The 25702-nt window shown below is 46.1% G+C and overlaps 1 protein-coding gene across 3 annotated transcripts; it reads left to right on the top strand.

The window, feature by feature from the left end:
• The first annotated feature begins 484 nt into the window (after positions 1-484).
• LOC137813723 (pentatricopeptide repeat-containing protein At5g15010, mitochondrial-like) lies at positions 485-25122 on the top strand. Of its 3 annotated transcripts, XM_068616130.1 has the most exons (3): positions 516-2624; positions 24369-24476; positions 24578-25102. In XM_068616130.1, exon 1 carries the CDS (start codon positions 660-662, stop codon positions 2493-2495), a length of 1836 nt encoding a protein of 611 aa, XP_068472231.1. In that variant the 5' UTR covers positions 516-659; the 3' UTR covers positions 2496-2624; positions 24369-24476; positions 24578-25102. The 3 variants fall into 3 exon arrangements, with proteins under 3 accessions (XP_068472232.1, XP_068472230.1, XP_068472231.1); XM_068616131.1 differs by lacking the exons at positions 24369-24476; positions 24578-25102 and adding an exon at positions 16197-17004 and having other exon boundaries at positions 485-2624; XM_068616129.1 differs by having other exon boundaries at positions 506-2624; positions 24369-25122.
• Positions 25123-25702: the final 580 nt, after the last annotated feature.

Below are 25702 nucleotides of genomic sequence, written 5' to 3'. Positions count from 1 at the left end.
TCAAAAAAATAAAATAAATACATTTTGTACTATGTATTGTAGAATGAGTTTTGAGATCCATAAATATATTTCAGAATAAAAAATTTAAAATATATTTATAAATTTAAAATTATGCATAAATATATTTTTGTATCCAGAAATAGATTTAAAATATACAATCCAGAATATACAATAAAGTCCAGAATGTACAATGTATTTTCAGATTCAAAAAACCACATTAACACTACAACATAATTGTTGACGATGGTGGCCAATGTAGTTTTAGAGGGCTTTAGCACTCACGAATGAAAGATTTTTTTTTGAAAGGGGTGGTGCAGATATGGAAGAAGAATGGGGGAAAGAAAAATATGGGTTTAATATAAATATAAGGGTCAAAATATAGTATGGGGTAGAGCCCTCGAGTTTGCTGTGCTCAGTGTCTGTTGTAGGAAATTTGTTTCTCTAAAACATTTTATAAAATAGAACCTGCCTTCCAGTGGACACCACTGCACACTGCTTTAGATTTGTAACAGTTCACCTTTGCTTTTAGTTTTTTAGTTTCTTTTAGTACTTTTCACAAACATCTTTCACTCAGAGTTAGCCCAAGAAATTTGGGTCATAATATTATGGCGCTTGTCCAGTTTCGATAGATTGAAGTGTGCATTGCTTATTTGTCAGTCATGAGCAGAATAGGATCTAAATTATCTCTTCTCTCTGTTGCGCTATTACGTGTCAACCATAACTCAGTAGTTGTTAATCGTATTCATATGGTAGAACAACCCCTTATGGGAGATGCCTTCAATTTCTTTAACCTTTTTAGGTATGAAACAGTTTTAGCTCCGCCAAATTTTGGTTTATCTGTCAGTCCCTTTTCTACTTCATCTTCAACCAGAAGCCGTGGTGAGTCAACTGATGGCCCTGCACATGAGGTCTTGAGTGATGACGATGATGGGGAAGGGGATGAAGATGATGAGTACGATGATGGTCATGGCACGAATAAAGATAAGAATGGTACCAATTGTAGTAAGTTACATTTAAGAGATGATGATCTTGCCCAAGATGTTAAAACCATTTTGGATATAATGCATGAGATGGGTTCTGGAGCATCTGACATTAAGCAGAAGCTTGAGCATTGCAGTGTGGCGCTATCACAAGAGTTGGTTGTGGAGGTCATTTCAAAAACTCGCAATGATTGGGAAGCGGCTTTCACATTTTTCTTATGGGCTGGCAAGCAGCCCGGGTATGCTCATTCGGTTCGGGAGTATCATTCTATGATCTCCATTCTTGGCAAAATGAGGAAGTTTGATACTGCTTGGACCTTAATTGAGGAAATGAGAGGAGGTAGAACTGGTCCATCTTTTGTCACTCCACAGACACTGTTGATCATGATCAGGAGATACTGTGCTATACATGATGTTGCAAGGGCTATCAATACTTTCTATGCTTATAAACGGTTTAACTTTCAAATTGGGCTAGAGGAATTTCAAAGCCTTCTTTCTGCCCTTTGCCGGTATAAGAATGTGCAGGATGCTGAGAACTTACTGTTCTGCAACAAAAATGTATTCCCATTTGACATTAAAAGCTTTAACATAGTTCTGAATGGATGGTGTAATTTGATTGTTAGCACTAGTCAGGCAGAAAGAATATGGAAGGAGATGAGCAAGAGAGGAATCAAACACGATGTTGTCTCTTATGGAAGTATCATATCTTGCTATTCAAAATCTTCTACACTTTACAAGGTGCTTAGGATGTTTGACGAAATGAAGAATAGGAAGATCACTCCCGACAGGAAAGTTTATAATGCAGTAATTTATGCTCTAGCAAAGGGTAGGCTTGTGAAAGAAGCTGCCAATCTTATTGAAAAAATGGAGGACAACAACATTATTCCGAATGTTGTTACATACAACTCCTTGATCAAACCTCTTTGTAAAGCTCGCAAAGTTGATGAAGCTAAACAACTTTTTGATGAGATGTTGGAGCGGAGCCTATCCCCAACAATTCAAACTTTTCATGCTTTCTTCCGTATGTTAAGGACCAAGGAAGAAGTATTTGAGCTCTTGGACAAAATGAGAGAGTTGGGATGCTACCCAACCAATGAGACTTATATAATGTTGATAAGAAAGTTTTGCCGCTGGTGCCAGTTTGATGATGTATTTAAGATATGGGATGCAATGAGGGAAGATGGACTCAGCCATGATCGTAGTTCATATATAGTTCTGATTCATGGGCTCTTTCTAAATGGAAAACTAGAAGAAGCATACAGATATTATGCAGAGATGCAAGAGAAAGGCTTCCTTCCTGAACCAAAGACGGAAGAAATGCTTCAGGCATGGGTTTCTGGGAAACAGGCAAAGGAGGACCAGGTGACAGGATTAGAATCTAATCAACTTGAAAATGGTAGTCTTAAAAATATAGTGAAGGACATACCCAGTAAATTTGATAGGGAAAAATATTTTCTTCGCCAACCTGAGATCAGAAGGGTAACAAGAGAACGAGGTTTTTCTTTATGGGATTAAGACGAGGTCCAATGATACTTATTGGTCAGCAGCATACCTCAAATTCCATTTTGATTACCCCAAAGAGGTGGATGGCATGCGGGTGCATAGCCAGACATCAATTTCCTCATCATAAGCAAGAGCTGCAAGGTTAGTGCAATTCATAGACTACCAAAGTTCGTTAATTTTTATAGGATTGAAGACTTTTCAGTTAAAATTTTTAGGGATCTAAATTTAATTGCTTCTTTACTACTGGTTAACCTTGGTGGTGGTATTAATACTAGAGCTGAACTCAGGTGCTTCTATGTATTTTCATGAATTTGTTATAAATTCCACTGCAGCTAGAAACTCAAACCACCGTTGTGATTGTTTAGGTTACAGAGAAAAATGTGAATTGATAGTTGCTTGTTGGTCATCTTATTATACAATCTACTTCAGAAGTAAAATTAACCCAAATGAAGTTAATACATCGACGAAATAAATTAATTAACTAATGAAGTTGCACGTAAATCTAAGTACTGACCTTGAGTTGACGTCTTCGTGCGCGACCTCTACCGTCAGCTAGGGACTCCTTCCCACTGGTTACCTGTGGATTCCTGCAAAAAAGAGGACAAAAGGGGCGCCCTAGCGGCCGTTTGCCCTCCGACGCTCAAGTCAGCTAGCAAGAAACACCAAAACTGTGCACCTCCGTCTCTGAGCACCGCGTATGGCACTCTGAAGGTGGTAAAAGAACTGTGTATTGTGTGTATGTTTTCTCCCTCAGGCAAAGATCTTTCCCCAGTCCCTTGTGCGTAACCTCAGGGCACGAGCAAGCAACTAGAGAGTTCTGGTAAATTTGCCAAAAGTTCCAACCCTGTTTCCAACATTCCCAGCGCTATTTAAACTACCCAAGCATTTAAAGCGCCTTAACGCGCCTTTAATTACAAATGTAACGCACTCAATCAGCGTATCTAATTAGAAAACGTAGCGCATTTAAGACGTTGAAACGCTTGGGAGCCATTATAGTACCTGAATGTTCGAAACGAAAACTGTATTGAATGACTTTAATTACCTGGCACCTAACTAGAGGGTGTTTCTATTCTGACATGGCTGTCGTACACGTGGAGGGCCTCACGACGCCGTGACCCCATCTGGGGGCGTTTCTGCCCATCTGGGGACGTTTCTACGTGTGAGTCCTCCTGCTTGGGAGTGCTACTGCGCTAGGGGTGACTTTTTGGGTGCCAACTCATGCCCCCAATTATCTAGTCACTTACTTTGAGAGCGTATCTGCCTTTCTCTCGTACCCTGCACCCGGCTACCCTGGGCGTGACCTTCCTCTTGAGTCGTATCTGTCCCAAAGGCGTCTCTGGGGCGGCAGGGATACGAGTCAGGCTGCCCTACACCGGTGCTATCACTATGGCCTTGAAGCCACCTTTTCCTTCTCTTTATCGCTGCCCCGGGTTATCGGGACCTGAGGCCTTCCCACGGCGTTGCTCCCTCCATGGTCTTTCCTACCCATGGGTATCAGGGAACCACATTGTGATTGCCTTGCTTTAGTACTGTTTGATCTGGCGACGCCCTGGTTGGGCGACGCCTTCACCTAGGCGACGCCTTGCCTTGGCGACGCCTCTTCTTGGTGACGCTGGCACTTAGCGTCTCTTCACCTAGGCAACGCCTTGTGTTGACTTTGACCCCTGGTGTTGACTTTGACCTTGACTTAGTCAACGCCCGGGTACGGGACGGTACACAAGCCCCCCAGTCTTAAGCCGAAGACTTGTCTTCAGCGTAAAGACTAAGGCCTCACCCACGCCGTCCACGTGCCATCCTGATGACGTGTCGCTCCCTGCTGACTCAACAATTCTTGAATTATTGACGTGACGCTCTCTGAACCATAGGAGCGCTCTTAATGACTGATTGGACATCCTCTGAAACGGGGATGATAACACCTTTTGGGGCTACCCTTGATCGCGTGCCACGTAGCCCATCGCACGGCCAGCCTCTAGAGACCCTTGCGTTTCTCTTGGGCGATTGATCCTTTGACACGTGGCATGATCTCACGGCTCTTAGTTAGCGCCTCTTGGGTTGCAAAATGTAACGTTTAAGTTACCCCCAAACCCCGCGCTCACCCCACTGTTACATTCATTCCCTCCGCGTCTCTGCACTGTTCGTCGTCTTCAAACCCCTTTTCTCTGCAATTGCTGTTCTCTCCTTCCCGTGCTCTTCTTCCGCCTTCACTTCGATAGCAAAGGTATGATTTTCGAATACTCACGACTCTTCCCTTTCGTCGCATTGTATGATCTATTGAACTGCCTGGGACTGTTGACATTCATGCATTACTGCGTTCTTCCGCTTCTCCTTCCTTCTCTGTTCCCTTCTCCTTCTTTTTGGGTTTTCTCGCGTGGGTGATGTTTCCTGGGGTTCACTCCCCTTCCTGTCATGGCTACACTTGTTAAAACCTTTTTCCTCTCTTCTTTCTCCAGCTATTTATTTACACCATGACGCGCACGAACGCGGAGCCTGATTCCTCCCTAAAGACCCCCAAGTCCAACTACAAAGCCTACTACCCATGGGCCCCCGACGAGCTCTTGAACGAGTGTACCAGCCTCACTACCTTCCAGGACCTGGAAGCTCACCGTGGGGATCCCCATTTGTACAACTTTAACGCTTTCTGCCGCACTCACGACGCCCACATATCCGTCCGTCCCGGCAGGCCTGGGGAACCTGTTTGTTTGGACGACAGACCTAGAAAGGGGAAACCCTTCTTCTTCATGTACCAGACCGTGTTCAAACGCGTAGGAGTGCGTCTTCCCCTCACCCCCTTTGAAAGAGAACTCCTCACCGAAATTAATACCGCCCCCGCCCAGCTCCACCCCAACAGCTGGGCATTTGTAAGGGGTTTTCAAATTCTTTGCGGACACCTGGGCATCCTCCCTTCCGTAGACGTTTTCCTGCATTTCTTTGAGGTGAAAAAGCAGGGGAAAAGCTTCTGGGTAAGCTTTTCCGGGATCGCGGGCAGAATCCTCCTCTCCCTCTTCCAAAACTCTTACAAAAACTGGAAGGGGAAATTCTTTAGAGTGTGCAGTGCCAAGCACGACCCCACAACCTTGGACGACTTTCCCCTCTATTGGACGGAGCGCCCTAAGCTGCTTAGGGCCAAAGCCCTGGAAGAGCTATCTCCTGCTGACAGGGAAGTAAGCAAGGCCTTGGCTGGGCTGGGGATCGTTTTTGATACTTTGAAGCTTGTTGCTAGCGAATACAATGCTGACGCCCTGACAACATACTTTGGTATGGAGACTTTTCCCTCGTCCCCTTTGCTGTGAACACCCTGCTACCGGGTGTTTGTTCCCACTGCTTCCTCCCCTGTTTCTCATGGTGCCATGTTACTTGCATCTCACGCCTCTAGGCGTTTTGTAATTTTGCATAGTTGATTTGGCCCTAATTTCTGCTGTTTGGTCTGTTTTGGTGTAGGATCGGTGATGAATGCCTCTAAAAGAATGATGCTGGCGAAAGCAATGAAGGAGGCTCGTGTCGCCAAGGCGAGCGCCTCCTCCGCCCCTGCTGCTGCTCCGATCCCCCCACCAACTCTGTCACCGCCACCTCCGATCACTGCCGAAGCTCCCCTAAGCTCATCTCCGTCATCTCCACATAGCCCCGACGCACTTCAGACTCCCAGCTCTCCTCCACCCATCACCGCCGTTCCCCTAGCCGCAGCCTCATCTCCGGCTCCAACACCCCTTGACAAAGGGAAACGGGTCTTGGAAATTTTATCGGATGATGAGGACTCGGAAGGTGTGGCACCCTTCAAGAGGAGAAAATCTGTGCGGGTTCCTCTTCTGCTAGAGGCGTCGCCCCAGGGAGGGAATCCCTTCATGGATGACCCTCCAAGCGCGACTTCACTTCCACCCACAACAGTCCAAGAGGAAGGGGGTGAAGGCGCCGAGTCTGCCCCGCCCCCGCCACCGGTAGAAGTCTCTGCTTCCCCTGCTCCCGTCGCTGCCGCTGCCGCCCCCGATCTCATCGCCATCCCTCCTCCAATCATGCATCTGATGAGGAGCTTCAGTGGCGGGACTATGCCAGAGGGCACCGACAGGAAGGAAGGCATGCCTTTCTACTTGGGGGCCTTCTTGGCGGTGGCCCTTGAATGGCGCGCCCAGGCCAGGAATGCTGTCCTGCAAACTCAAACTCTCCAGGCCTTGGAAACAAAGGTAACTGCTCTGGAGGAGGAGAAGAAAACCCTGGGATGCCAGAACGAAACTTACCAAACCTCCCTGAAGCAGGCGCAAGAGTCCAAAGCAGAAGCTGAGAGACAACTGGCAGAGGCATTGGAGCTCCAGGCTGACTTTTATACTCGGGAAGTCGCCCTCCAAGTTCAGTTAACGGGCCTTCAAGAATTGGTCAAAGCTGATGCAGAAGTTCAAAAGGACTTGAAGGACCGTTGCTGTGAGCAGGTTGACGAGATGGAGCGGATGGAGGGGGAAATGGCCACCCAGGCCAAGGCTATGGGCCTTCTCCAGGCTGACTACGACAAACTACAGGTCGAGGTCAGTCGGCTTCGCGTGGAAAAGGAGGCTTTGGAGAAGCAGGTAGCCTCTGGGGATGCCGCCATTGAGGAGCTAGAGAAGGACAAAAAGGCCCTCATCCAGGAGATGGCGGGTACTTTCGAGGAGGGATTCCACGAAGCTTTGGCTCAAGCAGTCTGCACGAATCTGGGGATTGACATTTCCAGCTGCGATTCCACTCACCACATTGTTGGAAAGGTCGTGCCCTTGGAGATAGACGATTGAGCCGTCCCCCTCGATCATCAGCCCATTCCTTTATACTTGTTTTAACCTTCTCTAACAAATTTGTAACTCTTTGAATCATTTGCACTCTTGCTACAACTCTGGAATTTTGTTATGATTACTTTCGTGTCCTCGCGACACAGAATTCTGCATGTGTGATCTTATCCTCATTCTTTGCCTTCGCGTGCTTCGGTTGTTTTGTTTGTATTATACTCGCTTCTTTCACTTCGTTGGGCGGCCTTGTAGGCCTGGGAAAGGTCACGCGCCAATGCCCATGCCCATGGAGAGGCTCACCTAATGGAGCCTATCGTCCACGGGGTGTTTCTAACACCCAAACGGTCCTTCCCTTTATCCCTAACGCCCGACGCCCACGCCTAAGGAGAGGCCTGCTAAAGCAGCACCGTATCGTCCTCGGGTGTCTGAAACGCCGAGTGCTTTGAGAGGGGGTCGTTCCCTCCATGGTCTTTCCTTCCCATAGGTATCGGGGAACGCCCTGCCAGTGATTCGCTGGCGTTTTGGTGGTCCCGCCTCCCTCCACAGTCTTTCCTACTTGTGGGTCTCGGGGAGGCGACGCCAGTAACTACCTTTGCCCTCTTCGATTTCGTCTCCCTCCACAGTCTTTCCTACCTGTGGGTATCGGGGAGGCGACCCTGCTGATATTTTGGTTGGCGACGCCCGCGACGTCTCACGCTGGCGTCGCCCTTTGCGTCCTTACAGGCGACGCCTTGGGCGTTATCTTTACCTTGACATTGACTTTGGCCTTGGCCTTGGTCGACGCTTGAGGACAGCGAAGAGCTCAAGGTTTTGCCCGTGCCATCCACGTGGCGCTTCTTGTATGGCTGATGGGACGTTCAGTCATTCGACTTGATCTACGTGGCTCTCCTTGTATGGCTGATGGGACGTTCAGTCATTCGATTTGATCCTGATTCCTACTGTGCCCTTGATCCACTTTCGACGGCGCATCGTACCACTGGGTATTCTGTTGATACGACGTCTTCTAAGTTTAACCAGCGGTGCCAGGGCCATCCTTTCATCTTCTGCCATGTGGCTCGATCGTGCGGTGCATCCATTCGCGTCGTTTGGCGCTCTAACCGCTTTATTTAACCCTTCAAACTCTGAAACCGTTCTCATCATTTCTGCACTCTTCGTAACCTACTTACACTCTCTCTTCTTGCACCCTTTCTTCTTGCACCCTTTCTCTTCCGACGAAGGGTTCTTCCAGCATTCGCTCCCCTCGCTCGACTCTTGCATTTCCGGCGGGCCATACGCCCTTGACAATCCCTGATCTTGTTAAAGAATGTCTTCTCATGCTGCTTCCCCCAGGGTCAATCCCAAGGACTTGTACCCTTGGGCTTCGAGTGAACTTCTTGACGAATGTTCATGCTTACTCGCTACCAGGGCCATAAGGGAACACAAAGGGGATTCATGTTCCTATGATCACTGGGCCTTCGTGAGGAGGCATGACGACGACATCGCTGTGCTCCCTTGCACTCTAGGGGAGCTAGTATGTGGAGACGAACGGGCCAACGAAGGGGTCCCCTTCTTTTACCTGTACCAGGTGGTTTTCAAGACCATCGGCGTGCGCCTACCTTTCTCCCGGTTCGAGAAGGAACTGCTGACGGAGATCAATGTCGCTCCGGCACAGTTATACCCCAACAGCTGGGCCTTTGTCAAAGCCTTCGACATCCTCTTCGAGTTTCTGGGTTGTGCGCCCTCGGTTGACCTCTTTCTTCACTTCTTTGAGGTGAAGAGGCAGAGGCACAACCTTTGGGTAACTCTCAGTAACGTTCCCGGGAGAGTTCTCCTCACACCCTTCCAAAACTCGTTCACCGGGTGGAAAGGCCGGTTCTTCAAGATCTGCTGCACTGACCTTGTTCCCGACGCTCTGGATGGGTTTCCGCTGTACTGGGTGAGAGAGACGAGGGCCCTCAAAACCAAACCCTTCAAGAATCTGGCTCCAAGTGATCAAATAGCTTGCCGGATTCTTGCTGAGGCGGGAGGTTTTGACTCTGCCACTTTGATCAGCTTGGAGTTCAACGCTGGAACTCTCGAAAAGTACATATGTAAGAGTCACTGCCTAGAAACTTCGGCCTTTATTGCTTTCTAACTGTGCATGTCTTGCTTCATGGTGTCTCTGACACATTTATCTCCCTTGGTGCAGGTTCGAAAATAAACCAAGAGAGGAGGACGCGACTTACTCAAGCTCTGCAGGCTGGGATCAGGGCTTCGTCTTCCTCCAGTGCTGACTCCGATGGCCCCTGAAAAGTGGCTCTTTTGTGATTTGCATGAGTTGTAATATTTGCCCTATTTGCGCTACTCCCATTGTATCGAACATTGCTTGTAACATCAACTTTTCTATATTATACTTGATTTTTTTGCAACGTCGCTTTACTCTGCATACGTTTCGCATATTGTGCGCTTTTCCTTCGTCATGTTCCTCAACGGCGCCTGCCTTCATCTAGGCGACGCCTTCACCTGGGCGACGCCTTCTTTCTTGGCGACGCCTTCGCCTAGGTGACGCCTTCTTTCTTGGCGACGCCTTGACCTAGGCGACGCCTTCTTTCTTGGCGACGCATCACATTACTTCAAACGGAGAAAGATAAAGGCTGAAAACCAAGGCACTTCTTTTTCTCAAACTGGTTTTACCTTTTATTTGGGTGACCTCATTAAAAAACCCCCGAGAGGGAAAAAGAGCGTCCCCTTCAACTAAATTGTTACATAACTGCTTACATAAGTCAACTGAAATAAAATTTTAAGTTGGCTGCATTCCAGCTGCGCGGGATAGGACCTCCATCCAAAGTCTCTAGGCTGTACGAACCGTTGCCCTTAGCCTCAGTAACTCTGAAGGGTCCGGTCCACTTGGGAGACAACTTATTCTCCAGCTCGTATGGGTGAGCTTTCCTCATCACTAGGTCGCCGATCTGAAACTGTCGCGACTTTACCTTAGAGCTATATTACCGCTCTACTCTTCTCTTCATCGCTTCAGCTTTTATTCTGGCTTCTTCCCTGGCCTCGTCTAGTAGATCCAGGTTTACCCGCCTCTCTTCATTGGATTCTTCCACCACGAAGTTTTGAAAACGTGGTGAGCTTTCATGTATTTCTACCGGAATCATCGCGTCCGACCCGTACACCAAACTGAAAGGCGTCTCCATAGTAGAGGATTGGGGCGTGGTGTGGTATGCCCATACGATCCTTGGTACCTCTTTCGCCCACGCCCCTTTGGCTTTCTCTAGCCTTCTTTTTAACCCCCTCAGCAGAACTCTGTTTGCTGACTCCACTTGTCCGTTGGTCTGGGGGTGTTCAACCGATGCGAACACTTGTTTGATTCCTACCTCAGCGCATAGATTTCTCAACTGCTGACTGGCAAACTGGGTCCCGTTATCGGATATCAAGCGCCTAGGTACGCCAAAGCGACACACGATGTTCTTCCACACAAAATGCTGTACCTTGTGCGCAGTGATCTGTGCTACGGGCTCTGCCTCTATCCACTTGGTGAAGTATTCAATGGCGACGATCAAATACTTCATCTGCCTGATTGCCAGTGGGAACGGGCCCAGGATGTCAATTCCCCATGTATGGAAAGGCCACGGGCTGTATATGGACCGCAATTCTTCTGGCGGCGCCTTGTGCCAGTCGGCGTGCTTTTGGCATTGTCTGCACCGCCGGGCGTGTCGTGCGCAGTCCTCTTTTACTGTTGGCCAGAAAAAACCTGCGCGTATTACTTTGGAGGCTAGGGACCTTCCCCCTACGTGGCTCCCGCAGATGCCTTCGTGTAGCTCCGCCATTATCCTGGTGCACTCGTCGCCACTTACGCATGTTAGGATAGGGTGAGTGAAACCGTGCCTGAACAACACCCCATCCACCAGGGTATACCTTGCGGCGTTTCTTTTGACCTTTTTACCCTCTTCAGGCTCTACTGGGAGAGCCCCATTCGCCAGGTATCGCTTGTAGGGCGTCATCCAGGTGTCTCCCTCGGTCAAAACGCATACCTGCATCTGCTCTCCCTCGGGCACATCCGCGTACGTGCTGATGCGGGGCGCCCTCTGCGTATCTTGGGTCAAAGAGAAATGACTCCTCGGCCTTCCCCTTGTTGTATAAATCCGGAGGACATCCACCCTGTTGTCTTCCACGAATCTACGCAGAGCTTTGAGAGTCTCTTGGATCACTGTCCTCTGTCTACCCCCCTTGCCTGAGCTGGCCAGCTTTGCAAGCAGGTCAGCTCTGGCATTCTGCTCCCTCGGGACATGTATCAGCTCAAGAGCGTTGAATGCTCCCTTCAACAACTGGACGTATTTCAGATACGCCGCCATCTGTGGGTCCTTCGCCTGGAACTCACCCGACACTTGCCCCGTAATCAGCTGGGAGTCGCTTTTCACCAGGAGGTTCTGCGCGCCCATCTCCTTGGCCAGGAGCATTCCTGCTATTAGGGCTTCATACTCCGCCTGATTGTTACTCGCCTTGAAGGCGAAACGCAGGGCCTGCTCAATCAGTATGCCGTCGGGTCCCTCCAAGACTATTCCCGCTCCGCTCCCTTGTTGGTTGGAAGAGCCATCAATCGAGAGCAGCCACTGCGAGCCCACTTCCACCTCTTGCTCACCTCCGGGCGAAAGTTTCGCTATAAAATCTGCGTACACCTGCCCTTTGATGGATCCTCTAGGCTCATACTGGATGTCGAATTCTGACAGTTCCACCGCCCAGCGCACCATTCTTCCCGCCACATCAGGCTTCTGCAGCACCTTCTGTATAGGGAGGTTTGTCATCACCACCACCGTGAAGTTGTGGAAGTAATGACGGAGCCTCCTGGCAGAAAACATTACCGCTAGCGCCGCCTTCTCCAGCGCTTGGTATCTCGTCTCCGCTCCTTGTAATGCCTTGCTTACAAAATAGATGGGCTTCTAACTCTGGTCCTGCTCCTGGACTAACACAGAACTGATAGCCCGCTCCGTTACAGTAAAATATAACCGGAGGGGCACGCCCGCTACCGGTTTGCAGAGGACCGGTGGCGTTGCCAGGTACTCCTTTAGCTTAATGAAAGCCGCTTCGCATTCATCAGTCCATGCAAAGCGACTGTTTCTCTTGAGGCACTGGAAATATGGATGCCCCTTCTCTCCCCCGGCGGAAACAAACCTCGAGAGCGCCGCCATCCGCCCTGTCAGCTGTTGCACCTCCTTTACCGACGTCGGGCTTCGCATGGCGATAATCGCCGCGCATTTGTCGGGGTTCGCCTTTATCCCCCTTTCTGTGAGCATAAAACCCAAGAATTTACCGGCCTCTACCCCGAAAACACACTTCTCAGGGTTTAACTTGAGGCGATACTTGGATATTCTGACGAATAACTCCTCCAGATCCGCCATGTGCTGCGCCCTATCCTGCGACGCCACCACCATGTCGTCTACATAGGCGTACACATTCCTCCCGAGCATGGGCGCCAGGACCTTGTCCATTAACCTCTAGTACGTGGCGCCCGCGTTTTTCAGCCCAAAAGGCATCACCTTATAGCAGTAACTGCAAGTCTTAGTCATGAATGCAGTTTTGTTCTCATCTCTTGGGTGCATCTTGATCTGGTTGTACCCTGAGAAGGCGTCCAGGAAACTCAGCACCTTGCTGCTGGACGCACTGTCTACCAAGGCGTCGATGCTGGGCAGCGAGTACGAGTCCTTTGGGCACGCCTTATTCAGGTCCGTGAAGTCCACGCACATCCTCCATTTTCCATTCGCCTTTTTCACCAAGACGACGTTGGCAAGCCACTCAGGGTATTGAATCTCCCTGATGTGGCCAGCATCCAACAGCTTCTGCGTTTCGTCCTTCACCACCTGCTGTCGCTCCTCATTGAACTTTCTCTTTCTCTGGCGCACGGGGCGGACCGTGGCGTCCATGCTGAGGTGGTGACACAGGAAATCGGGGTCGATGCCGGACATATCGGAGGCGGACCATGCGAAGGCATCCAGGTGGCGCGAAATCACTTCTGCCACCCCTTCCTGTTCTTCCGGGCTCAGTGAACTTCCTAACTTGAATGTCTTGCCGCCAATCTCCCTTTCTACGGCGTTAGCCGCTGGCTATTCCCTGTTGTCATCCTCGACGGGCGCCGCCTCTTCCACGGGCGCTGCGTCCTCAGGGCCTTCCTCCATTGGTGCATCTGCTTCGGGCGTCGCCCTCGCCGGTATGGCCTCCTTAGACGTCGACCCAGCGGGCGTCGCCTCAATCATCGTCGTGTCCGCGATCGACGGACGTTCATATACCATGAACACGCCTCTCTTCGTTTTCAGGCTGTTCTCATAACATTTCCTTGCCTCCTCCTGGTCTGACCTGATGACTATCACCTGGCCACTGAGGTCCGGCAGCTTCATCTTCATGTGGCGCGTGGAGGACACCGCATTCAAACGGTTTAAACGCCGGCCTGCCCAGCAAAATATTGTAGGCGGAGTTGGCGTTCACGACCAGGTACCGGATGCTCTCGGTACGGGAGGCCTCTCCATCCGTGAACGTAGTCCTCAACTCCAGGTAACCCCGGACTTCCACCTGGTTATCCGCAAACCCGTACAGGCACCCCGTGTAGGGCCTCAACAGGTCGGGGGACAACCGTAACTTATTAAAGGTCGACAAGAACATGACGTCCGCCGAACTTCCCTGGTCGACAAGCACCCTGTGCACCTTCCTCCCGGCTGTGACGACTGAGATGACAACGGGGTTGTTGTCGTGGGGTACCACATCTCGGAGATCTCCTCTCGTGAACACGAGATCCGACTCCCATGGCTCCCCCGAGAGTCTCTCTTCGATTGAATTGACCCCCCTCGCGTATTTCTTCCGCTGGGAGGCGGTGGGTCCCCTGCCGGAAAAACCTCCAGCAATGGTGTGGACCTCGCCAAGCACAGGCATCTCGTGTGCTGGTTCTTCCGCCTGCTGCGGCGAGGTGGCGGTCGTCGTGGGCTCTGCGACATAATCCTTCAAAAACCCAATCCTCACCAGCTCATCTAGCTGGTAACCCAACGACAGGCATTTATCAATGTGGTGCCCGAAAGCCTCGTGGAATTCGCACCAAGAGTCTTTGTGATGGAGGAGGGCCAAGCACATCTAGCCATGGGAGCCAAAGCCCAAACCATGAAGAGCGTCTAAACCAAGGAGAGCGTTTAGCTCCAAGGAATGAGCGTCTAGGCCGTGAAGAAGGGAAGCTACCCATGGAGCGTCTAGATATGGAACTAGACCGTCTAGGTCCTCTCACAAGATCAATGGCTAAGCATGTACAAGCACAAGTGGATGAAGCCACGGATGGAAGAGAGAAAGCCTTGTATATGTTGCATAAAGGCCCAATAGGGGTACTTAGTAGATAGGGTAGTGTAGAAAGCACATTTGAAGGAAACATTCTAGAACCTTGCTAGGTGTGACCGGTCATGGCACATGGCCTAGGCTTTGCATTTCATTTGGTTTACATTTCATTATGTATTAGCTTAGTTCCTACGTCCAAATAGCCTATAAATAAGGAGGCTATCTCATGTATTTTCCAAGTTTATTGTGAGTAAAGTTATGCTGCCATTTTGTGCTCAACTTTGCTTCTCCCTAGAATCCTAGGCTCTAAACTTCAATTCCTTCATCTTTTCTCTTGGGCTGGCCGAACCACCCAATACCCACACTTATCATGCACCTACAAGATCAACACCACTCTTAGGAGGATCTTGCTCAATCTCATTCATTGCTTCCGCCCCATACCCTACATTGATTCAAGAAGAACTTCATGAAAATGCCATCATTTGGTATCATGAGCTTTGGTTCTTCAAGATGAGTAGCTCTTGGTCTTTCCAATTTTAGTTCTTCTTTATTTCATATTGTCATTTAATTTCCATACTTGTCTTGCTGCTTTTTTACATTTTAATTTGTTTAGTGTGCTTTGTGGAAGATCCAACCGAAGCACTCTTGTTCAATTGATCTTGAACAAGTTCTTGTGCAATTTGTGATAGGATTCCATACACCTTTGAGTTGCTATTTTCTTTTAGGCTTTTGAGTCTTTATTGCTTTCATTATTTGGTTCATATTATGCTTTGAGTCTTTAATTTTCTGAATCTATACATGTTTTGTCAAGTCATGTTCATCCATATTGTCAACAATTCATAGTAGTCCTTTTATTTGGCTTGATTGTTTCTTGATTTTGGGTCTCTTTAATTGTTTGAATCTGCTGTTCTTTGCTCCTTTGGTGCCTTTTTAATTTTAGTTTGAGTTCATATTGTGTTTAGATTCTACACAATTCTATTTCACAAATTTCCATTGTGTCTAAACTTTGGTATCTTGCTGTTTTTGTTTCCAGTTTTCAGATTCCCCTGTTTTCACCTTCTCTGTTTTGGCTGTTTTAACCCAGAAAAATATTTTCACTCATAGGAAAATTTTGATTCTCTGGAAAATGCAAGTTTAAAGTGTTATAGAAAGGACAAAAAAAGAATTAGGTCAAAAGAAGCAACAGAAAAAAATGATAAATCTTTTAAAATCAGAGTGCAAATCTGAGGCGCTCCAGCTGGCCTAACCGAACACCAAAATTGCAAAATTTATTAAAAAAAAATGGTGCATGCGTTTTGAGTGATTCCAAAGCCAGATTTTAGATAAGATCCTGAATATCTTGCATATCAAATTTTAGAGTCAAATTTTAAAAATACAGCTCAGCATAAATTGGGGAACAAACACGTTTTCTGGCCCACAACATTTTCCAGTGGTGCTGTTTTTTTTTATTTGGTCATCTAATCTAGTGCTTTTCTTTAGGAATTCTTTTGTGTGCCAACCTTTAATTGAGTACCTTTATTTGTTTGCTTTAATTTCTTGACTCTCTTTCTAGTTGTCATCATCTAAATCCTTTTGGTGGTACTGTTTTATTCAATTAAATTTGTTTCTTGCTTTTGTTCTTTGACCTCTAATTTTGGTGCTGGAATTTATTCTTCTTTGGTGCTTATGTGAATGGGAACTTGACTTGGTTAAGGTTTAGCCCTTTGCTAGGTGCTGGAAATTGGAGAATTAAAGACCATCATTCTAAGGAGAAGACAAGGCCAAAGCCGAAACAAGCATTCTTGAAAAACACTACAAACACTAGGAAGATCAACAAGCAAAGACAACAAAGAAGTGCACTAACCAAAAAGAGGATCAACAAAGGGAGTTCTCTTATTTCCTTTGCAACTTGGTTTATTGTTAATTACCTTGTTAATTACGTTTTAGACGGTGAGTGTGTCTTCAAGGGCTCAAAGTGTCCAAGAAGCCTTACCTAGGGCCGAATAGTATAGCATTCTTGATTAGTAATTGTTACTTGTTTGTAATTGCTTTTCTTTTGCTTTCATAGCTACGCTTTGCATGGTTAGTTTTGTTTAAATTTGTGTTAAACCGACTAGTTTTGTTGCATAGATAGCTTACATTGTTTTCTTGCATTTATTTCTCAACTTATTTGTGTTCTAAGTGTTTCACTAAGAGGAAGTCTTGTGTGAAGATATTGGAGGATAGTTTTTGGCAAGGAAAAGGCTTGGTACTTAAGTAGTCCTTTGTGACTCACCTTCCTTACCTGGAAAACTACCTTCTTTAACTTTCCTAAACTTTCTCAAAGTAAAACGCCTATATACACAAAGTTTTAGCCATGTCTTCTTCTTCTCACTCTCCAAAGTCTATAGAAAGTGAAGTAAAATCTTTGAAAACTCTTTTAAAAGAAGTATCCCAAGCGGTACAATTGATATCTTTTAGACAATTGGAGAATGAAAACAAAATCAATGAGTTGGCTAAGGCTCAAGAAGAGAAATCACAAAAAACACAAAAATAAAAAAAAAACGCTTACTCATGCATCTCAAAGTATTGAGTCTCTAGGGGAGGGAAGCCGTAGAATCAATGATTATTACCAACCACCCCCTAGAAGAACTAGGCAAAGGGAACAAGAGGTGCCAAGGGAAACTAGAGTAGACTTACCTCATTTTCATGGTAAAGAAAATGTAGAAATATATCTAGATTGGGAGATGAAGGTAGAGCAACTCTTTGCTTGCCATAGGGTAAGTGAGGAACGTAAGGTACCCTTAGCCACCCTTAGTTTCCAAGGGAACGCCATGTATTGGTGGACCTCTCTCGAAAGAGAAAGACGTCTTCATAGGGAACCTTCCATTACATATTGGAATGACCTTAGGGGAGCCCTAAGACGTCGACATATACCTTCCTACTACCATAGGGAGTTGATGGACAAGCTCCAAAGACTCCAACAAAAGAACATGAGTGTGGAAGAGTATAGGCAAAAAATGGAGCTCTACATGATGAGAGCATCCATTAGAGAAGAGGAGGAAACCACCATAGCTAGGTTCCTTAGTGGCCTATCACTTGAGATAAGAGATAGAGTAGAGCTCTTACCTTATCAAGACTTGAATGATTTGGTTCAACTTTGCATTAAAGTTGAGCAACAAAACTTGCGCAAAACATCAAGTCAAAAGGTGAGCCCCTATTCTAGCTTTTATCCCAAGAAAGAGTTTAGAAGGGAGGGTAGTACATCCAAGGAAAAACCAAAAGAGCCTACCAAGCCCTTCACCAAAGAAACCTCAACCCCACCCATCCGAGCTAGAGATGTTAAGTGTTTCAAGTGCTAAGGTAGGGGGCATGTGCAAGCACAATGTCCAAACCAAAGGACTATGTTTCTTAAAGGTGTAGATGAGTACACTAGTGGCGAGGATGAGCCTAGTGAGAGAGAGGAAGGGGGAGAGGATGAGAGGGTAGCTCCACTAGAGGGAGAATTGCTTATGATTAGGAGAACCCTCAACAATCACCCTAGCACATCCATTGAAACACAAAGAGAGAACATATTTCATACAAGATGCAATGTTTTAGAAAACATATGCTCTCTCATTGTGGATAGTGGATCTAGTTGTAATTGTTGTAGTGCTAGGATGGTTGAAAAGCTTAAGCTACAAGTGGTTCCTCACCCAAAACCTTACAAACTTCAATGGCTTAATGAAAATGGGGAACTACATGTAGACAAGCAAGTGGAAATCAAGTTTTCCATAGGGAACTACAAGGACAAAGTTTTATGTGATGTAGTGCCTATGGAAGCTTGTCATATTTTATTAGGGAGACCATGACAGTTTGATAAGAAAACCTTGCATGATGGTCTCACTAACGAAATTTCCTTCACCCATAAGTATAAAAAGTTTGTACTTAGTCCTTTACCACATTCTCAAGTGGTAAAAGACCAAATACAAATGAAGCAAAAGAGGGATGAGGAAAACAAAAAAAAAAAGAGCGCTAGAAAAAGAGAAAATCCTTAGGGATAGGAAGGCGTGGGAGAAGAGTATTCCTTCCCACAAGGTTGGTCAACAAGAAAAGCCTCTTGAAAACGTTTTTGAAAATTTGCTTCTTGTTGAACAACCAAGCCTTATCTTTTGTAAAGGAGAACTTACATGCACTACCACAAGTAGTGAACTTATGAATTTACCTCCTCAAATCGAAAATCTTTTGAGTGAATTTGAAGATCTATTCTCACAAGAGGGACCAATTGGGCTTCCTCCTCTAAGGGGAATAGAACATCAAATTGACTTTATCCCGGGGGCAAGCCTACCAAATAGGCCTGCTTATAGAACCAACCCCGAGGAAACTAAGGAGATAGAATCACAAGTTCAAGACTTGTTGGAGAAGGGTTGGGTTCAAAAGAGCCTAAGCTCTTGTGCTGTACCTGTCTTGTTGGTGCCAAAAAAAGATGGAAAATGGCACATGTGTTGTGATTTTCGAGCAATCAACAACATCACCATCAAGTATAGGCATCCAATTCCAAGGCTTGATGATATGCTTGATGAATTGCATGGGTCAACTCTATTCTCCAAAATTGATCTTAAAAGTGGATATCACCAAATTCGAATCAAGGAGGGTGATGAGTGGAAAACCGCTTTTAAGACCAAATTTGGATTATACGAGTGGTTGGTGATGCCCTTTGGGCTTACTAATGCCCCAAGTACATTCATGAGGCTTATGAATCACACTTTGAGGGATTGTATAGGTAAATATGTAGTAGTTTACTTTGATGATATTTTAGTATATAGTAAAACCCTAGAAGACCATCTAAGTCACCTTAGGGAAGTTCTTCTAGTTCTTAGGAAAAATAGTCTTTTTGCAAATAGGGATAAGTGTACCTTTTGTGTAGATAATGTAGTCTTCTTAGGCTTCATAGTAAACAATAAGGGGGTGCATGTAGATCCCGAAAAAATCAAAGCCATCCGAGAGTGGCCAACTCCACAAAATGTAAGTGATGTAAGAAGTTTTCATGGGTTAGCTAGCTTCTATAGAAGGTTTGTGCCTAATTTTTCTAGCCTAGCATCTCCTTTGAATGAACTTGTTAAAAAAGATGTTGCATTTTGTTGGAATGAAAAGCATGAGCAAGCCTTTCAAAGGCTAAAAGCTCAACTCACCAATGCACCCATCCTATCTCTTCCAAATTTTTCCAAAACTTTTGAGATAGAGTGTGATGCATCGGGGGTAGGCATAGGTGCGGTTTTGTTGCAAGGTAGACACCCCATTGCTTATTTTAGTGAAAAACTCCATGGTGCCACCCTCAACTACCCCACCTATGACAAAGAGCTCTATGCTCTTGTGCGAGCCCTAAAGACTTGGGAACACTACCTTGTGCCCAAAGAATTTGTCATCCATAGTGATCACGAGTCTTTAAAATATTTAAAGGGCCAACACAAGCTCAACAAGAGACATGCTAAATGGATGAAATTTCTTGAACAATTTCCTTATGTAATCAAATACAAGAAAGGAAGCACCAATATAGTGGCCGATGCTCTTTCAAGACGGCATACACTCCTTTCAAAATTGGGTGCCCAAATTCTTGGATTTGACCACATAAGAGAGCTTTACCAAGATGATCAAGAACTCTCATCCATCTATGCCCAATGTCTACATAGAGCGCAAGGAGGTTACTATGTGTCCGAGGGATATCTTTTTAAAGAGGGAAAACTTTGCATTCCCCAAGGAACACATAGGAAACTCCTTGTCAAAGAATCACATGAGGGGGGACTCATGGGCCACTTTGGAGTTGATAAGACTCTAGATCTTTTAAAAGCAAAATTTTGTTGGCCACACATGAGGAAAAATGTCCAACGACATTGTTCTAGATGCATCTCATGTTTAAAAGCAAAGTCTAGAACAATGTCGCATGGACTCTACACCCCTTTGCCGATTGCAAATGCTCCTTGGGAAGACATTAGCATGGATTTCATTTTAGGACTTCCTAGGACTGCAAGAGGCCATGACTCTATCTTTGTGGTAGTGGACCGTTTTAGCAAAATGTCCCATTTTATTCCATGCCACAAAGTAGATGATGCTCAAAATATTTCTAAACTCTTCTTTAGAGAAGTGGTGAGACTCCATGGTCTCCCTAGAAGTATAGTGTCCGATAGAGATCCCAAGTTTATCAGCCACTTTTGGAAAACTCTTTGGGGTAAACTTGGCACAAGACTACAATTTTCAACTTCTTGTCATCCTCAAACGGATGGACAAACCGAAGTAGTCAATAGATCTCTTGGAACTATGCTTCGGGCTATCATGAAGGGCAGCCACAAATCTTGGGATGAGTACCTTCCCCATATTGAATTTGCTTACAATAGAGTAGTTCACAAGACTACTAATGCTTCTCCTTTTGAAGTAGTATATGGCTTTAATCCTCTCACACCCATGGATTTGATACCCCTTCCTAATCCACAAGATTTTGTGCATAAGGAAGGCGTAATCAAAGCTGATTTTGTAAAGAAAATGCATGAGAAGATTAAACTCCAAATACAACAACAAAATGAGAAGTACACAAAATACAACAATAAAGGGAAGAGAGAAATAATTTTTGAGGAGGGAGACTTAGTTTGGCTTCACCTTCGCAAAGATAGATTTCCAACTCAAAGGAAGTCCAAACTAAGTCCCCGAGGAGATGGACCTTTCCAAGTTCTCAAGCGAGTCAACAACAATGCATATAAATTGGACCTACCTCTTGAATATGGAGTACATGACACTTTTAATGTAATCGATCTTTCTCCATTTGTAGGTACCAATGACGATGAAGAGCTGGATTTGAGGACAAATCCTTTCCAAGGGGGAGGGGATGATGGAGGAGGGCCAAGCACATCTAGCCATGGGAGCCAAAGCCCAAACCATGAAGAGCGTCTAGACCAAGGAGAGCGTCTAGCTCCAAGGAATGAGCGTCTAGGCCGTGAAGAAGGGAAGCTACCCATGGAGCGTCTAGATATGGAACTAGACCGTCTAGGTCCTCTCACAAGATCAATGGCTAAGCATGTACAAGCACAAGTGGATGAAGCCACGGATGGAAGAGAGAAAGCCTTGTATATGTTGCATAAAGGCCCAATAGGGGTACTTAGTAGATAGGGTAGTGTAGAAAGCACATTTGAAGGAAACATTCTAGAACCTTGCTAGGTGTGACCGGTCATGGCACATGGCCTAGGCTTTGCATTTCATTTGGTTTACATTTCATTATGTATTAGCTTAGTTCCTACGTCCAAATAGCCTATAAATAGGGAGGCTATCTCATGTATTTTCCAAGTTTATTGTGAGTAAAGTTATGCTGCCATTTTGTGCTCAACTTTGCTTCTCCCTAGAATCCTAGGCTCTAAACTTCAATTCCTTCATCTTTTCCCTTGGGCTGGCCGAACCACCCAATACCCACACTTATCATGCACCTACAAGATCAACACCACTCTTAGGAGGATCTTGCTCACTCTCATTCATTGCTTCCGCCCCATACCCTACATTGATTCAAGAAGAACTTCATGAAAATGCCATCACTTTGCGAGACCCTAACACCTTGTCAGTTTTCGCCGGTCGCCTCAGCCTCTCAGCTATGTTAGGTACGGCGATCAAATCCTTCAGCTCCACCACGAAGTTGTACCTCGCCGGCCTCGCTCTTTCTCTGGCCGGGCGATCGCCTCCCGCTGGACCCCGGGGCTGGGGCTTTCTGGCCTCGTAGGGGCGTCTCGCATCTGGCTTCTTTCTTCCCGTCGTGGTCTCATTGACCCTGACGGGTTGAGCTCGTGCCGGTCCCCTTTGGCGCGAGGGTACGACGCTGGTGCGCTTCACGCACACTTCCCCCTCAGAAGCAATATGTTCTACCGCCCGACGCCGTAGCTCAGCGAAAGTCCTAGGGCAGTTGCGAATGATGGATTCTCCAAAAGGACCAGGGCATACGCCTTTCACGAACGCGTACACGATCATAGGCTCCTCTGTCGTTCCGACCTTCACGACCTGGGCCCCGAATCGATTGATGTATTCCTTAAGGGTCTCCCCTTGATACTGCTTCACATCAAACAAATCGTAGGAGACTGGCGGCGGGGCCTTGTTTGCTAAGTATTGTTCCCTGAACAATCGTGACAATTGGCGGAAAGATGTGATATGACCGTCCGGGAGGCTGATGAACCAGTCCATAGCCATCCCAGTCAGGGTGCTCATAAAGAGCTTGCACTTGGCGGCGTCAGAACCACCTACCAGGACCATCTGTGTGTGAAATGCAGCAAGGTGCGTCTCTAGGTCCTCCATCCCGGTGAAGATCACCTTGGGTCCCGCGAACGTGTTCGGGATCACTGCATCTAGAATCTCCTGCGAGAAGGGAGTGGAAAACTCCCTTGGGGGGGAATGGTTCTCCATCTCGTCATGGCCATGCCGTCCCCGATCATTTCTCAGACCCTGGCGCAACTCCTCATTTACGCGGTGGAGCTCTTCATTCCTCTCATGCGAGGCATCGAGATCTGCCTGCATGCGTTCCTGTTCCAGTTTCGACTCCGCCATATCCTGCTGCAGATTTTCTCGAACTTGTGATGGGACTGATGTTTTATATCGGCCCCACGGTGGGCGCCGAATGTTCCGTCCAGTTGACCGGGACGTCTTCGTGCGCGACCTCTACCGTCAGCTAGGGACTCCTTCCCACTGGTTACCTGTGGATTCCTGCAAAAAAGAGGACAAAAGGGGCGGCCGTTTGCACTCCGACGCTCAAGTCAGCTAGCAAGAAACACCAAAACTGTGCACCTCCGTCTCTGAGCACCGCGTATGGCACTCTGAAGGTGGTAAAAGAACTATGTATTGTGTGTATGTTTTCTCCCTCAGGCAAAGATCTTTCCCCAGTCCCTTGTGCGTAACCTCAGGGCACGAGCAAGCAACTAGAGAGTTCTGGTAAATTTGCCAAAAGTTCCAACCCTGTTTCCAACATTCCCAGCGCTATTTAAACTACCCAAGCATTTAAAGCGCCTTAACGCGCCTTTAATTACAAATGTAACGCACTCAATCAGCGTATCTAATTAGAAAACGTAGCGCATTTAAGACGTTGAAACGCTTGGGAGCCATTATAGTACCTGAATGTTCGAAACGGAAACTGTATTGAATGACTTTAATTACTTGGCACCTGACTAGAGGGTGTTTCTATTCTGACATGGCTGTCGTACACGTGGAGGGCCTCACGACGCCGTGACCCCATCTGGGGGCGTTTCTGCCCATCTGGGGACGTTTCTACGTGTGAGTCCTCCTGCTTGGGAGTGCTACTGCGCTAGGGGTGACTTTTTGGGTGCCAACTCATGCCCCCAATTATCTAGTCACTTACTTTGAGAGCGTATCTGCCTTTCTCTCGTACCCTGCACCCGGCTACCCTGGGCGTGACCTTCCTCTTGAGTCGTATCTGTCCCAAAGGCGTCTCTGGGGCGGCAGGGGTACGAGTCAGGCTGCCCTACATCGGTGCTATCACTATGGCCTTGAAGCCACCTTTTCCTTCTCTTTATCGCTGCCCCGGGTTATCGGGACCTGAGGCCTTCCCACGGCGTTGCTCCCTCCATGGTCTTTCCTACCCATGGGTATCGAGGAACCACACTGTGATTGCCTTGCTTTAGTACTGTTTGATCTGGCGACGCCCTGGTTGGGCGACGCCCTCACCTAGGCGACGCCTCTTCTTGGTGACGCTGGCACTTAGCGTCTCTTCACCTAGGCAACGCCTTGTGTTGACTTTGACCCCTGGTGTTGACTTTGACCTTGACTTAGTCAACGCCCGGGTACGGGACGGTACAAGTAATTCTATTTCTATCTAACCAACTTTGTATTTAAAATTGTTCATATGACTATTTGAATCCAGGTAGCATGATTTAACATTTTTATATTAAACCTCTAGATGGAGGGAATTCTGTTGTTGGATGATTGGCTTGCATGTATTTGGAATGAAATACACACCAAATAGAGCAGAAGTAGGAGTTCGCGAAAGAGAGTTAGTATTAGTGAGGTGCATGAGTGAGCTTACTGTACAAAATCTGTAACTTTTATTGATACGTTGATTCTTATCAAAATGGTTTGAAAAGAATTTGTGGATTCTTAATGGTGTAGGTAGCTTGAATTATGGGTGAAGTTTGGTTGGTCAAAATGAAGAATGTTGAAAGCTATGGTTCAAGTTTCTAAGTGTCCTTTGCTTGGAAACTTGATTCTTTGATGAAGATCTTGGTTTGGTCAAATGGATAGTTGGTTTAGGAAAGGAGGGGGAGTCTATTGTGTTCTTCAAAGATTTCAAGAAAGGAACATGAAAGAAAAAGGAAATGAACCAAAGACGAGATTGGTTCTTACCAACTCAACTAGTTCATGTAACTTAGGATAAACTTTTACCAACCTCTAGCTCCTACATGGATAAAGCTTATGAACAACACCAAAAAGATGACAAGGGACCTCTAGCTCAGCCTTAGATAAGCTAAGGAGCTACTACCAAAGGAAAACAATAGGAGACAACCACCACTTGAACTTAGATCTAGCTAAGAACTCTAGCAAGAAGAAGATTCACACTCTTTTCAAACTCAATATGATCATGTATTATTCAAATCAAAGTATATACAAAGTTGATTGATACCGGATACAACCGGTTGATTCAAACCAATCTAAAAATCTCATGTGCAACCTTTCTATCTCTCTTTTATACTTGAATATATCTTAGTTTTTTTTTTCCAAGAATCCTAAATTCTGAATCAAGTGTTCCAATAAAAGTTTTCAAAATATGTTAATTGAGAAAAAAGATTTGCATGTTTAACATGTCTAGATTATAACTACATTGCACATGCGAATCATGCAATCACACTTAATATATCTAAGAAAAATTTCTTCATCACTTATGGAATCAAATCTTCCCAAATTGTCTTTGATATTTAGGATAAAACATTGAATTCCAAAAGGATGGAGATAAGAAATGTTTGACTTTCTATTTTACCACAGTTCATATGGAGTCTTCTTTAACAAGAGTCTTATGTAAATTTGGTTTTGCAAATAATAGGTTGTGTTAATTGCTTTTTTCCAAAAGCGTTTAGTAGTGGAGTTAACATTTAACATAGTCCAAACCATTTCTTGTAAAACATGATTCTTTCTCTAAACAACACTATTTTGTTGTGGTGTTTTAAAAGTATAAAAATTAAAGTAAATATGTATTGTAAACCCAACTTATTACTATATATGTAAATGATGTTCTATTGT

This window comes from Phaseolus vulgaris, chromosome 1 (genome assembly GCF_000499845.2).
Source record: "Phaseolus vulgaris cultivar G19833 chromosome 1, P. vulgaris v2.0, whole genome shotgun sequence".
NCBI classification, from domain to species: Eukaryota; Viridiplantae; Streptophyta; class Magnoliopsida; order Fabales; family Fabaceae; genus Phaseolus; species Phaseolus vulgaris.
The sequence above is the reverse complement of the archived record's forward strand: the minus strand, read 5'-3'. Positions and strand labels throughout refer to the sequence as shown.

Coding starts and splice junctions, on each gene's coding strand:
- LOC137813723 (XM_068616129.1), top strand. CDS start 660: ATGAGCAGAATAGGATCTAAATTATCTCTTCTCTCTGTTGCGCTATTA.